The 13605-nt window shown below is 37.3% G+C and overlaps 1 protein-coding gene across 1 annotated transcript in view; it reads right to left on the bottom strand.

Moving 5' to 3' along the window:
- The window catches only part of LOC108316766 (lymphocyte antigen 75), a 145377-nt gene that overhangs the window by 102140 nt on the left and 29632 nt on the right, over window positions 1–13605 (bottom strand). Inside the window, 3 exon segments of the mRNA XM_017546868.2 lie at window positions 1811–1892; window positions 9197–9339; window positions 10832–11031. Coding sequence (XP_017402357.1) covers window positions 1811–1892; window positions 9197–9339; window positions 10832–11031 — 425 coding nt within the window.

Here is a 13605-nt window from a genome sequence, read left to right on the forward strand (position 1 = left end):
GTAAACCCCATTTCACCCTGTTTCTGAGTTTGACTTTTTAGATTCCACATCTGAGTGATATCACATGGCATTTGTCTTTCTGTGCCTGGCTTCTTTCACTTAGCATAATGTCGTCCATGCTGTCACAAATGGCAGGATTTCCTTCCCTTTTATGGTTGAGTAGTACTCCATTGTGTACATATACCACACTTGCTTTATCCATTCATCTGCTGATGGACACTTAGGTTGATTTCATATCTTGGCTACTGTGAATAGTGCTGCAGTCACCCTGCGAGTCTCTTAAACATTCTGATTTCACTTCCTTTGAATATATACCCAGTAGTAGGATTGTTGGATCATGTGGTTAGTTCTATTATTAATTTTTTGAGAAACCTTCATACTGTTGTCAATAACAGCTGTACTAATTTACATTCCCACCAACATCATGCAAAAGTTCCCTTTTCTCTACATCCTCAACAACATGCATCATTTGTCTTTTTCATAATAATCATTCTGACAGGTGAGAGGTGATAACTTACTATGGTTTTAATTTTGTGTTTCCCTGATGATCAGTGATGTTGAGCATTTTTCATACGACTGTTGGACATTTTTATGTCTTCTCTGGAGAAATGTCTATTCAAACCTTGGACCGTTTTTCAATTGGGTTGTTTTCTTGCTATTGATTTGTTTTAATTCCTTATCTACAGTCATACACTGCATAATGATCTTTCAGTCAACCACAGATGGCCTACTTATTTGTTTCTGCCTCCATATGCTTGTGTAGATAGTCTTCCTTGGAAGATCTATCCTTCCTTTTCTTGGCCAATCTGAATACTGGCATTCAGATCATGGCTAAAAATAAATGTTAGCCATCCCTTGAAGATGTGTTCCCATAAGATTATAATCTATTTTTACTGTACCTTTTCTATGTTATCATTGTGCCACAATTGCCTACAGTATTCAGTACAGTAACATGCTCTATAGGTTTGTAGCCTAGGGGCAATATAGAGCCTAGATGTGTAGCCTATGTGTGTAGTAGGCTATACCATCTAGGTTTGTTGACATATGTTCTATGATGTTTGCACAAAAACATTACCTAACAATGCATTTCTCAGAATGTATCCCATTGTTAAGTGATGCATGACTGTATTTTGGATATTAGTCTTTTATCAGATGTACAATTTGCAAATATTTTCTCTTATTTTGTAGGTTGTCTCTTCACTCTGATGACTGTTTCCTTTATTGTGCAGAAGTTTTTAGTTTGATGTAATCCAATTTTATCTATTTTGGCTTTTGTTGTCTGTGTTTTTAAGTTCATATCCAAAAAAATCATTGTCCAGACCAATGTCATGGAGCTTTCCCCCATGTTTTTTCCTAGTAGTTCATAGTTTGAGGCCTTCCATTTAAGATTTTAATTCATTTGGAGTTGATTTTTGTATATGGTATGAGATAAGGATTTAATCTCATGTTTATGCATGTGGAAATCCAGTTTTCCCACTACCATTTATAGAAGAGACTGTCCTTTTCTCATTGTGTGTTCTTGGTATCTTTGTTGAAAACCAGTTGTCTATAAATAGGTGGATGTATGTTTGGGCTCTCCATTCTGTTCCATTGGTCTATGTGTCTGTTTTTATGCTAGTACCATGCTGTTTTGCTTATTATAATTTTGTAGTGTATTTCTTAGGTCAGGTCCAGCTTTATTCTTTTTGTTCAAGATTTCTTTGGCTATTCAGGGTCTTTTGTGGTTCCACATAAACTCTAGGTGTGGATGTATTGTTTAACAAACAAATAGTGCTTCCATACTACCTAAAACAATGAAATTTTAACTTACAGGTGTACGATCACTCCATTGCCAGGATCCTTGTAAATCTGGGCTCCTTTTATTCAAACCAATCCACAGCCAGTGCTGGCCACTGTGTAAAAAGCAAGTGTTAAAAATATGAGGACAATGCTTCGCAAAAATATTTAGCATTTACATGTCTAAAGTGCTTTAGATAAGTAAGTTTATTCAGAAGCACTTGTCACTAATTGAAAAGCATAGTTTCAAGCAACATAAAGAAGTCTCTTGAAATGAAACTAAGCCCTTAATATGGGGTAGCTACAGAAAAAGTACCATACTTTTAAAACTACATTTTAAGCTGTTTTCTTCACATGAAAGGCAAAAACTATTCTACTTTGAATTTTAAGAAGAAAAAAAATGGAAATTGTTCCAAGGCTTTTACTGTAGTGCTTGAATATTAGACAGCATTTTCAGATACAGTCAAAAGCAACAATGGCATTTCTTTAAAGTGTTTGTCTGTAACACTATCAAATATTATTCTTTAAAATGCAGAACAAACAATTTGGCTAAATTTTTATCAAACAATATTTGAAACATAGTTGACTTCCCACTGCCCACTAAGTTTAAAGTATTGTCTATGTGCCAAAGAAATATACCAGAGAAATATATGAAGCAATCAGATAAGTGATTATACTCATCACTTATATTTATTATACTTTTATGTAAAAGGTACTGAGCTAGGTGCAATGAGGACACAGAGAAGTATAAGACCTAATATCTACCCTCAAATGTAATATAAAATAGAGAGATAAGATATATTATGAACAAAAAAGGAAAGACCAATTATGAAAGCTATCAAATGAGTTGTATACATTTTAGGTTATACAAAAGTTCAGAAAAAGGAGAGGTCACTGTGGACTGCAGAAAATGAAGAAAGACTTTGTGAGGTTGGTAGGACAAAAGATATTCTTCAAGGGATGGCTAACATTTCTGTCTAGCCATGATCTGAATGCCAGTATTCAGACTGGCCAAGAGGAAGAAGGGTAGGCCTTCCAAGGAAGACTATCTATACAAACATATAGAGGCAGGAACACACATGTAAGTAATCCTTTCCCCTCCAATACATTTATGCTCTAGCCAGGGATAAATATCCAGCATAGGTAGACATGATATAAACATGGAAGTTTTTCCCTGCCTCCAGCTCCATTTGAAAATATTTCCTAAAATTTATTATACTTTTAGGCAACAAATAATATTCACATAATCAACCTTTTGTTGCCACATGTTACGTATGATCAGTACATCTTCATGTCTACACATATATAAATGTAATATGCCTGTAAGCATAATGCAGAATATATTTTAGAGAAGGGGTAGATTCCAACTCGAAAAACAATCCATACTCTCAAGTTCTGCAGAATATATGGAACATATAGCTATAAGTCTACAGAGAAAGATAATGAGTGAATTTTAATAAAATGTACTAGTGAATCCAAGGCTGAGGCAAAGAATTTTAAACTCATTTCTTATTTTTAATAAATGTTTTTCTTTATTTCTTACTTTGTTCAACGTTCCCTCATATTTTAATAACAATAAGTACTTTTTCATCTTTTCAACTTCAAGGCTTTTGACTTAATGCAAAGGAATATGAATGAGGACCGTTGTCTTTTGGTTTTTATTGTTATATTGTTTTCTTTTATAGAGAAAGATCCACTAATTTGTGGACTTAAGATATATCCAGTGGGGACAATTAAGTCCAGTTTAAATTTAGTAGCTACAAGAGGAATTTGCAGTTTATGCCTTTAGTTCATCAAACCTTTCTTACAGGCTTCCATCATACTGCCTGAGTTCTGGATTTCTAAACCACAGGGTCTAGACAATTGCCATATACAGCGCAATTAAAGCCAGACAGCTAAAATAGAGAGGCAGTTAAGTTTTCCTGCTCATACTTACTTGGGGGAAATAACTCCATTTCTCCCAAATCTTAGCATGTTATATATTTGGGCCTGGGGAATTCGTGTAGAATTTTGTGTTTCCCTAAAGTAAGCATTAGCTATTTTATCTTCTTTACACAATCCACAATACAACCAGGAAGATGATCAAAGATCATTTGTCACCTGCATTGCAGAGGCTCCCACTGGCGGCCTTTTTAGAGATTTGTCCTCAACTTTCTAGGCTCCTCAAGCCCTTACCCAGTCTTCTCTCAGCTAATAGCTCCCCTTCCTTCCACTGAGAAACATCTCTGCTTTCAAGCTCATTTCTGGCTCCTTTGCTGCACCTCAGAGGACAGTTTCCCAGACAAAAGAGTTTGCTCGATTGTCCAAAATTTCTAATCTCCACTACTTTCTGAAACTGAGTTTCATTTCAACACAGAAATTTATAGATTTTGGCTTTATTTTAAAGAATTCACTAGCATGTCATAAATACAGAAAATAATAGCTACTTGTCTGTATTTTTTTTTTGTGTGTGTATGGGATTAGAAGTGGAAAATATTTCCTCAATTCTAACTCATTCCTAGTTTGATAGTTTAGCTGTAGGCACAGGGAAGAAGAAATTGGATATCACATTAATCACTGCACACTTCCAATGTTGATTTTTTACCCTCACAGAAAATGTGGGAGCAAAGAAATTGCACCTGATCATAACTGGGTAATCAAGTCAACTGAGATTCCCTCTCTCTCTTTATAAATTTCTGCTTCTCCAAGCACTAAGTGTATGGTTTTAAAACTTTTAGGTTTAAAAGAGATTGCATAAAAGGTTAATATGTGTAATTATGTTGCAATTCCTATTCTCAATCAAATTTCCTGCCGCATCTGGTTGCTGAGGAAAACAGTATCTCAGCCATAACCCCCAATAAATACTATTTGATGAGGGTGCTTATTCTGCAAAGCCTTAGACTTATGTCTAAATCTATTCATGCCACATCACAGGAGGTAGTGTACACAGCAGCAATGGCATTGCAAACAAGGCTTTCTTCTCTAATCCTATGGCTATTTTTGCCCTACAATGGCTTTCCCTGTTGAGCTGCCATTAAGAGTTGCAAAGATCTTAGAGCCTTAATGATTTGGTGCACCATGAATCCTTTTCACTGAAATACAAACAGAGATGTGGAATGTAGATTGTGAGAGGTACAACATAATCTGACTTAACTCCTTGGCATGCAGTACACAATTTGGGCAATGGATATCTTGCAGAGAAAGGTCAATTCCTGCAATAAAGGGCTAAGGGATTCAAGGAGTAAGCTTTAAAATCATTTTCTAATATAAATGGGTTTGGTTCTTTCTTTCCTTTAAGCTATGGTTACAATTTTGGTTTTAGAATATGTTCAGCAAGCACAGCCCAGGCAAACGATTTCTTTATTATGGAGAAGTTATTAAGCAAATAACATAGTCTGCTTACTACGGCATTGTGTTAGCTGCTAGGATCAGAGTACAAATAAAATACTGTTCCTATGAATGAAGGGATTATGGAGATTTGTTTTTTCTCTGTGCTGTTCTGTTTTCTAAATTCTATGATCATTAATTCTATGATTAGAAAAATTTAAACATAGTATATTCTATGGAAAATAGGATTTGTAAAAGCTATATGTGCAGAGATGTAAGTAAATGGAAAGGGTTTACACTGTTTACTATGTTTATAATCAGGAGCTAGGATTTGAGGTGATTGCTTCATTAGCTGTTTTCATATTTTCCAAATTTTATATAATGAACTTGTATTAATTTTTTAATGGAGTGCTTAACAAGTGTGATTCCAAACAAAGAAATAAATCATGAAAAGTTCCTTTCATGTTAGTTTTGTTGCCCAGTGTAATTCATCCTGTATATGGATACTCTTAATGGTCATTTCTATCATATATGATATTCCATTGTTTTCTCTTTATTGTTTCTCACAAATATCTACAACCGCATTGCTTAGTACTTATCCATGTCTTCTCATTACAGTTAGAGTTACTAACCGCTTGCTTGGAATCTAGAGCTTATGTCAGTATTTACTTAAAAATACTTTACGTGGATGGTATGATATTGTGTGTGTCAAGCTTGAGATCTAAGGGGTGTTAAGTTGTCCTGCTTGAAATTTACATGTCAGGAAGAATTGGTGGTATATTAGAAAGGCCATGCTCTAGAGGTGGCCACCATGAGGACTTCCATGATCACCAAAGTCACGCTGGAGGCTTTGGTCATGAGCAGAGCAAATATGAGAACTAGATTAATGTCAGTGAAATTAGAAGCTCGTTCATTGGCATGATGGGTAGGAATGGGCTCTCATTAACGAAATGTAAGTTATTTGAGATGTAGGGATTAGCTAAAATATTTAGAGCAACTCTCACACTTCTCAAGAGTATATTAGAATCTTGTGAGGCCACAGCCCATATCTCAGTAGGGCTTGATTCTAAACAACCCCACATCCAGTCATTGGGTCAGGTGATTGTGATGGCCTGATACTGACTACAATGGGAACAGAATGCTGCCCCAGAATGTTGTCACACCTGCTTCAAGTAAACTTGTGCAAGGTGATATTTATAATACCAAAAGGACAGATTGCTGCTATGTTGTGAAGCTTACAAAACAGGCTTTATAAAATGTTTTGTGTCTGCTTCGATGAATGTTTGCATAGCAAATATCTGTATGTGTGGAAGAATTTGGTCTGAATTTTGTATTTATTATAATCTATTCTCAAGGTTGAGGGAATAGCTAACTCACCTCAAAAAGAACCCAACAGTTAATATTTAATATATACAAATTGACTTGGGTCAGTCTGCAATGAAATTTTGTATATTAATTTCTAACACCAGACAGTGAAGTCTGGAATACTTGAGGTTCTACGATAGATGCTTAATAAATAAATACTTATGGAACACAGGTATTGTATTTTACATAGGCTCCCAGTACACTGTAGTGAAACTACATTCTCTAATGAGAAAAACACAGCAGAAACTTTCTTAAAGCACATCTGGGCCAAGCGCTGTGGCTCATATTTGTGATCCCAGTGTCTTGGGAGGCTAAGGAGGGTGAATCACTTGAGCCCAGGAATCTGAGATTAGCCTGGGCAACATGGAAAAACTCCATTTCTACAAAAAATACAAAAATTAGCTGGTTGTTATGGCATGTGCCTGTAGTCTCAGCTACTTGGGAGACTTAAGTGGGGGGATTACCTGAGTCTGGGAGGTTGAGGCTGCAGTGAGCCATAATCATGCCACTGCACCTCAGCTCAAATAACAAAATAAGACCCTGTCTCATAAAACAAAACAAAACAAAAAGGAAATATGGAATATGTGATGTGGAAATTTTCAAAGAAAACATTTCATTCATTTATTTTTTAGAGACAGGGTCTCACTCTGTTGCCCAAGCTGGAGTGCAGTGGCACTATCTTGGCTCACTGTATCCTTGAACTCCTGACTCAGCCTCCTGAGTAGCCAGGACCACAGATGTGTACCACCATGCCCAGCTAATTTTTTAAATTTTTGAGGCAGGGTCTCCCTATGCTCCCCAGGCTGGTCTTGAACTGGTTTCAAGCATTCCTCTCACCTCAGGCCCCAAAGTGTTGGGATTACAGGCATAAATCACTATACTCAGCCCAAAGAAAACACTTTGAAAATCATTCAAAATCTTACTTCCTAGAGATATAACAACCATTACCCTTTTTGATGTATTTTTGCAGTCTAGTTTTAAATGTAAATAATATATTTTTACTCTTTGATAATTTACCTTTTCTTGTGCTTAATATATTATAAACATTTACACATTATAGTATTGTTTTTATCTTAATGTACAGGAGATGAATCTCAAACCAAGATTAACAATAGTGATGATACAGGGATCCTTACCTTTTTCAGACTTTCAGGGAAAATGCACTTACCAATGCTTCATCATTAAGTGTGATACGGCTACTAGTTTGAACTACTCTTCTATTTGAATAAGAATTTATGTATTAGTTATATTTACTAAATATAAGTATATATTTAAGTATTAAGCCAGGAATGAATAGATTTTACCAGATGCATTTTCAGCATCTATTAAGATGATCACATGCCATGATTTGTGATTATTAACTCAATTGCTATTTGAGTAAATATAAGACAAGCACATAACATAACCAAGGGAGGTGGGGTCAAGAAGCAATAAATTAGAGACCATGGGAAATTGGAGAGTCAGGCCCCATTTTAGGAGGCCACCAGCTACTCAGCACTAACTTATTTATTGCACAATGAAAATGTTGCTAGCTGCTTTTTTAAAATTTTAAAAAAATTTTAATTTTTAAAATTTTTAAATGATTTTTATTAGAATTTCACAATTTTGTAATACTCTGTGGCCCCCCAGGAAAAGAACATTATAGTCTTAGAGCTGGATAAATACTAATTGGCAAGCTTTGTTTTAAGTCTCTTTCAACAGTGCAGAATTGGACTTTATTATTGAACAAATTTGCAGACTTGCACTTAATCAAAACGAAAAATAAGCCGGGTGTGGTGGCTCACGACTGTAATCCCAGCACTTTGGGCAAAGGCTACCTGGATCACCTGAAGTTCAAAGTTCAAGACCAGCCTGGCCAACATGGTGAAATCCCTTCCTCTCTCTATATATATGTGTATATGCATAAATACACACACATGCACCTTGTTTTTTGTTTGGTTGTGCTTATTGACTTAAGATCAAACTCCTTCCCTGGCAAACAAGGACATTCCAATTGCATATCCAAATCCCATTTTCTAACTAATTTGTATGACTCATTTCTCCTTGACCATATCTGTACATTCTGTTCTCAGTTCCTTTGCTTATGTTTGAAATAATACGTACCTTCCAAGAATCAGCCTTCTTTATATTTTTCCTGATTATACTCCCAGAACACTCTCCCCCTCCTCTGAATTCTCAAGGCCCTTCCTTGTCTATGTTCTAGATTTTCTGCCATACATTACTGTTGGACTTGGTTAAACAAAGGGTAGGAAATATATCTCATTCATCTTTAGATTCCTCATAGTGTCTGCATATCAAGAGTGCTTGATGTTGCATGACTGCTAAGCAACAAATGACCTTTTAGATAATAAAGTATGTCAATTTTTTTTCCAACAGGGAGGGAGGGTAAGAACAGGTCAATTTTGAATATCTAGAGGACATCAAATTCAGCATAGAGAATCTCATTCTACAACCTATGAGTGCATGTTCTCACTCATAGGCAGGTGTTGAACAATGAGAACACATGGACACAGGGAGCATCACACACTGGGTCTGTTGTGGGGTACTACGGGTGGGATAGCAGGGGGTGGGGAGGTTGGGGAGAGATAACATGGGGAGAAATGCCAGATATAGGTGACGGGGGAATAGAGGCAGCAAACCACCTTGCCATGTATATACCTATGCAACGATCCTGCATGATTTGCACATGTACCCCAGGACCTAAAGTACAATAAGAAAAAGAAAGAAATTCTCATTCTAAAAGTATTACCTGAACTGGTCCATCAAAAAGTGAAGAAAATCCTTTAGTTCATCCGCATGGCTGAAGCTAGAAAGGTGTGCTCCAAGGGCTTGGCAGAATCGTTCGGCTTCTTCCCAGTTCCTCTTTCTCACAATTCTTTCTGTATGGAATACCTTAGTAAAATATAATGTTAATTTGTTTTCTGGTATAATCATAAAGTACTCCACAGTGTTAAAGTCAATTACTGTTGTGTGTGTGCCCCTGAAATGAATTCTTACAGGTGTAATGAAGGCATAGGTAAACACACATATACTGAGGCACAGACAGGTCCTGCTGAAAGTGTCAATTCAACTAAAGGCCAGCACAGGGGCCAGTCCCTGTGGTCAGATGGATGGCCTTCCTCAGCCAGGCCCAGGAATTGCTCCAACAAGAGCCATATTCTCTTGTATTCCTAGGACCTTGAAAGATATAATGAACCAGTGTGCAAGGATATAAAGGATACATATAAATGCTTTGGGAGTAGGCTTTGGCAAAGAAATGTGCTAACAACATAAATTTTGAATTTAAGATACTGAGGACCCACACAAAAATAGAACTATTTTCTGATGAGGAAGGACCAAAGAGCAGTCTACACTGGTGTGTGAACATTGACAGGAGGTGGCAAAACTAACTGGAACTTGGGCTGTTTCAAAAGAAGAAGAAAGAAGAAAGAGAAAGAAGAGGAGGAGGAGGAGGAAGAGATGATGACACAATGACAGGATGAATTATATTTGTCCCAATTCTTCTGTTCCTTGTAATATAATTAGACAGTCTCGCCACAGCCCTTTGGTGGGTGGAATATACTTCTTTGTACTTTGACATGGGGCTTGGCCATATGACTTACTGTGTTGATGGGATATTAGTGGAGGTAAAGTGAGCAGAGGCCTGAAATGTGCTTATATGGTTGGCTTGCCTTCTTGGGCTCCAGTGATATACCATGAGAACAACAAACCCCTGAAAGCTGTTGCCCTTTCAGTTTGAGCCTAGATGAAGGACTGGAGCCCAGCACATCTGACCTGAAGTTGGAAGCAGAGGTCACCATTCAAGTCCAATCTAGATCGGTTAAACCCTAGCTGGCCTGGAGATCTGCGTGAATGTGAGGCTAAATGTTTGTTGTCATAGCCAACAAATTTTGGGGTGGCATCTAATGGTTGGTTTATGGGACTAGTTGACTGATGCAGACCCCAATAAATACACACACGCATGCACACACATACACACACACACACACACAAAGATATATATTTACATATACATATATTTTTTACATCATAAGAAGTGCTGGACTTCTTAATTTGACAAGAATTAGATGAATATGAGGATCACAGGCACAGGGGCAGTATGGCAGTATGGCATACAGTATACCAACTTACTGGGAAAATAAGACCTTGGGAAGGAGCCAGTTCTGGCTTTGGCCCTGCCCTTCTGGGTAGGACACATGCAGGGTGTGGGGCAGAGCTACCTCACGCCAGAGGTTCAGCGATGCCCTGCCAAGGACTCTATGCTCCAGAGCACTTTAGTTAGGTGACATAGGATTATGGAGAAGAGCATAATTTGTACAAGGACATGAACTAGGATAGTAGAAAAAGAATTTCATTGAAGGATAGAGTGAGAATGTTACTTTACCTTATAACAAGAAAGGCTTGAGGGCAAACTCTGCCAGCCTTCAGGACAGGGTTCATCAGGCTTAGGGGCTGCTTCTTCAGGCTCAAGGGGTCCACTTATTTTCTTGCAAATTGAAAGTGCTCTGAAGCTTCTGCAGTCTTTTACCTCCCATTTTCCAAGAGACTTTCCAGTAGACATAGCCACACAGCCACCTGGGGAAGCTGGGATTGAAGTGGAAAGCTTAAAATGTTAAAGTTCAAACACTTTCTAGTGTTTCTACTCTTTATTTCAGCAATGTTGAGGAGAGAGAATACAAAAAAAAAAAAAAAAAAAAAAAAAAAAAAAAAAAAAAAAAAAAAAAAAAAAAAAAAAAAGGAACACAGAGAGGAGATAAATGTGTTGTTCAGAATAATAATGACAGGCAGTGTTTGTTATTTTTAAAGCACTTTTCTAAAAAGATTAATCCTCAGAACAAACCTATAGAGGAGATTCTATTGTCATAATTTGAGGTACACTGAGAATTAAGTTGTTCTTGACTTGTTCAAGGTCATAGAATTAGGTAAGTGGTTTCCCCAGGATTTGTGCCCAGGTGGTTTATTTCTAGAGCTGTACCCTAAACATCACTGCTGTTTAGGATAGTGGTTTGAATTAGCTTAACAACTTTGAGCAGTTTTTAAGCAACTTAGTAAACCTCAAAATACAACTCTCTCAGATTCTGATCCAAAGGAAAAGGTGGTGCAATAAGGTAAAAGGAGGTATGTGATAATATGTATTTGTTTACTATTTATTTGTGACATTCATAATTTTATGTATTCATAACAGTATTAAAAAGTAGTTTTTAATATCAGTTCCATTTTCTAAATGAAGACTAAGTAACTTGCCCATAGTCAGTTAGTGAGTGTTAGAGTCAGCATTGAATCCAGATTTGTCTGGCAAAGGGTCATGTTCCATTTTCCATTATTCCACACTGCCCGAAGCAGGCAGAAGACAAGAAGAGTCACGCACATTGAAAAGTAGTGAGGACAACTTCTATCCCACCAAACAGAGAAGCCACATGGTCTCTTATACACAAACAGCAAGAGGAACAAGACACTGGGTAAAATAATTGCCTTGCTACCCTGAATGGGTGTGCTATTTTCCCTGTTCTGTCCCCCTATCGATGTGCCCATGATAGACGAAGTTGGCTGAGGATGGGAGGAATGATGGTAAAGAGAGCTTCATGCAGCCTTTCTGGTAGCTACTTCTCAAGCACCTCTCCAACCACCAAGACTTAATCATTGACCTTTACTCTAAGATGTCTGAGTGTCTAGAAAAGAAATCTGGCAGGGTGCGGTGGTTCACGCCTGTAATCCCAGCACTTTGGGAGGCTGAGGCAGGTGGATCACCTGAGGTCGGGAGTTTGAGATCAGCCTGGCCAACATGGTGAAACCCCATTTCTACTAAAAATACAAAATTGGCTGGGCATGGTAGTGCATGCCTGTAATCCCAGCTACTCAGGAGGCTGAGGCAGGAGCATCATTTGTACCAGGGAGGCAGAGGGTGCAGTGAGCCAAGACCGCACCATTGCACTCCAGCCTAGGTGAGAAGAGCAAAACTCTGTCTCACAAAAAAANAAAAAAAAAAAAAGAAGAGAAAATAAATCTATGTGCTTTATCTATCAGAGTGTTCCTAATTTAAGATGAGAGTTAACCAGGATCAACATCTGTATACTCCATCTTCTTCCGTACATAAAAGGATGACTTTGTTACTAGCAACATTACTCATGTTGATGGTGATGACAATGTGTCATAACTTTTGTGGGCATTTTCTATTTCAAATTTCATGTTCAACTGTAAGCTCATATTTTCTAATCTCTGTGTTATAAAAGATAGTCTTCCTGATCACATTAAACCAATGCAATAAAATATAAATAATTCAATAGGTGAAAAGTAGAAATCTTTATATTGTTGTCTTATTCAAAGCCACTGGCTTAAAAATCAGGAACTCTAGATTTTATTAATTCAATAACCAGATGATCTTTGTCAAGTAAATCACCCTTTAAAGTCTTTGTTTTCTTAACTCTAAAAGTATTTCTGATGTCTTTTCCAGCTCAGGTATTCTGATTCTATGGCAAATTATGGTCAATGCTTTAGGCTGGTTGGAGAAAGAGGAACTAACTTTCAAAATAAGTAAGAGGCCAGGCGTGGTGGCTCACACTTGTAATCCCAGCACTTTGGGAGACCGAGGCAGATGGATAACTTGAGATCAGGAGATTGAGACCAGCCTGGCCAACACGGTAAAACCCCATTTCTACAAAAATACAAAAACCAGCGAAGTGTGATGGTGTGCACCTATAATCCCAGCTACTTGGGAGGCTGAGGCAGGAGAATCACTTGAACTTGGGAGGCCGAGGTTGCAGTGAGCCAAGATCATACCACCGCATTCCATCCTGGGCAACAAATGAACAAAAACAAAATAAATAATACACACAATATAGCCTCCATAATTCTTACCCATTGAGAATAATGGAAGAAAACACATTGTTTTGAAGAAAGGTTAAGGAGAAGAGAGATGAAAGTGTAAAGAGTTTCACATGAGAACTTCTAGATTCTATTTGAGATTTACACAGAAAAGATTTAAAAACTCGCACTGGTGGTTCTAGCTCTGAGCCATTAGATGGTGGTTTGGGAGAACTAAGTTTTTGAACTTCTTTCACTGAATTATTCCTGAGGTCATAATAGGGAAGACATAGCCACTGCTTCTATTTACGATCCCATAGATAGATTCCAGTCCTAAAGATTATCACGTACCTCACA

Source organism: Cebus imitator, unplaced genomic scaffold (assembly GCF_001604975.1).
Source record: "Cebus imitator isolate Cc_AM_T3 unplaced genomic scaffold, Cebus_imitator-1.0 Scaffold10, whole genome shotgun sequence".
NCBI classification, from domain to species: Eukaryota; Metazoa; Chordata; class Mammalia; order Primates; family Cebidae; genus Cebus; species Cebus imitator.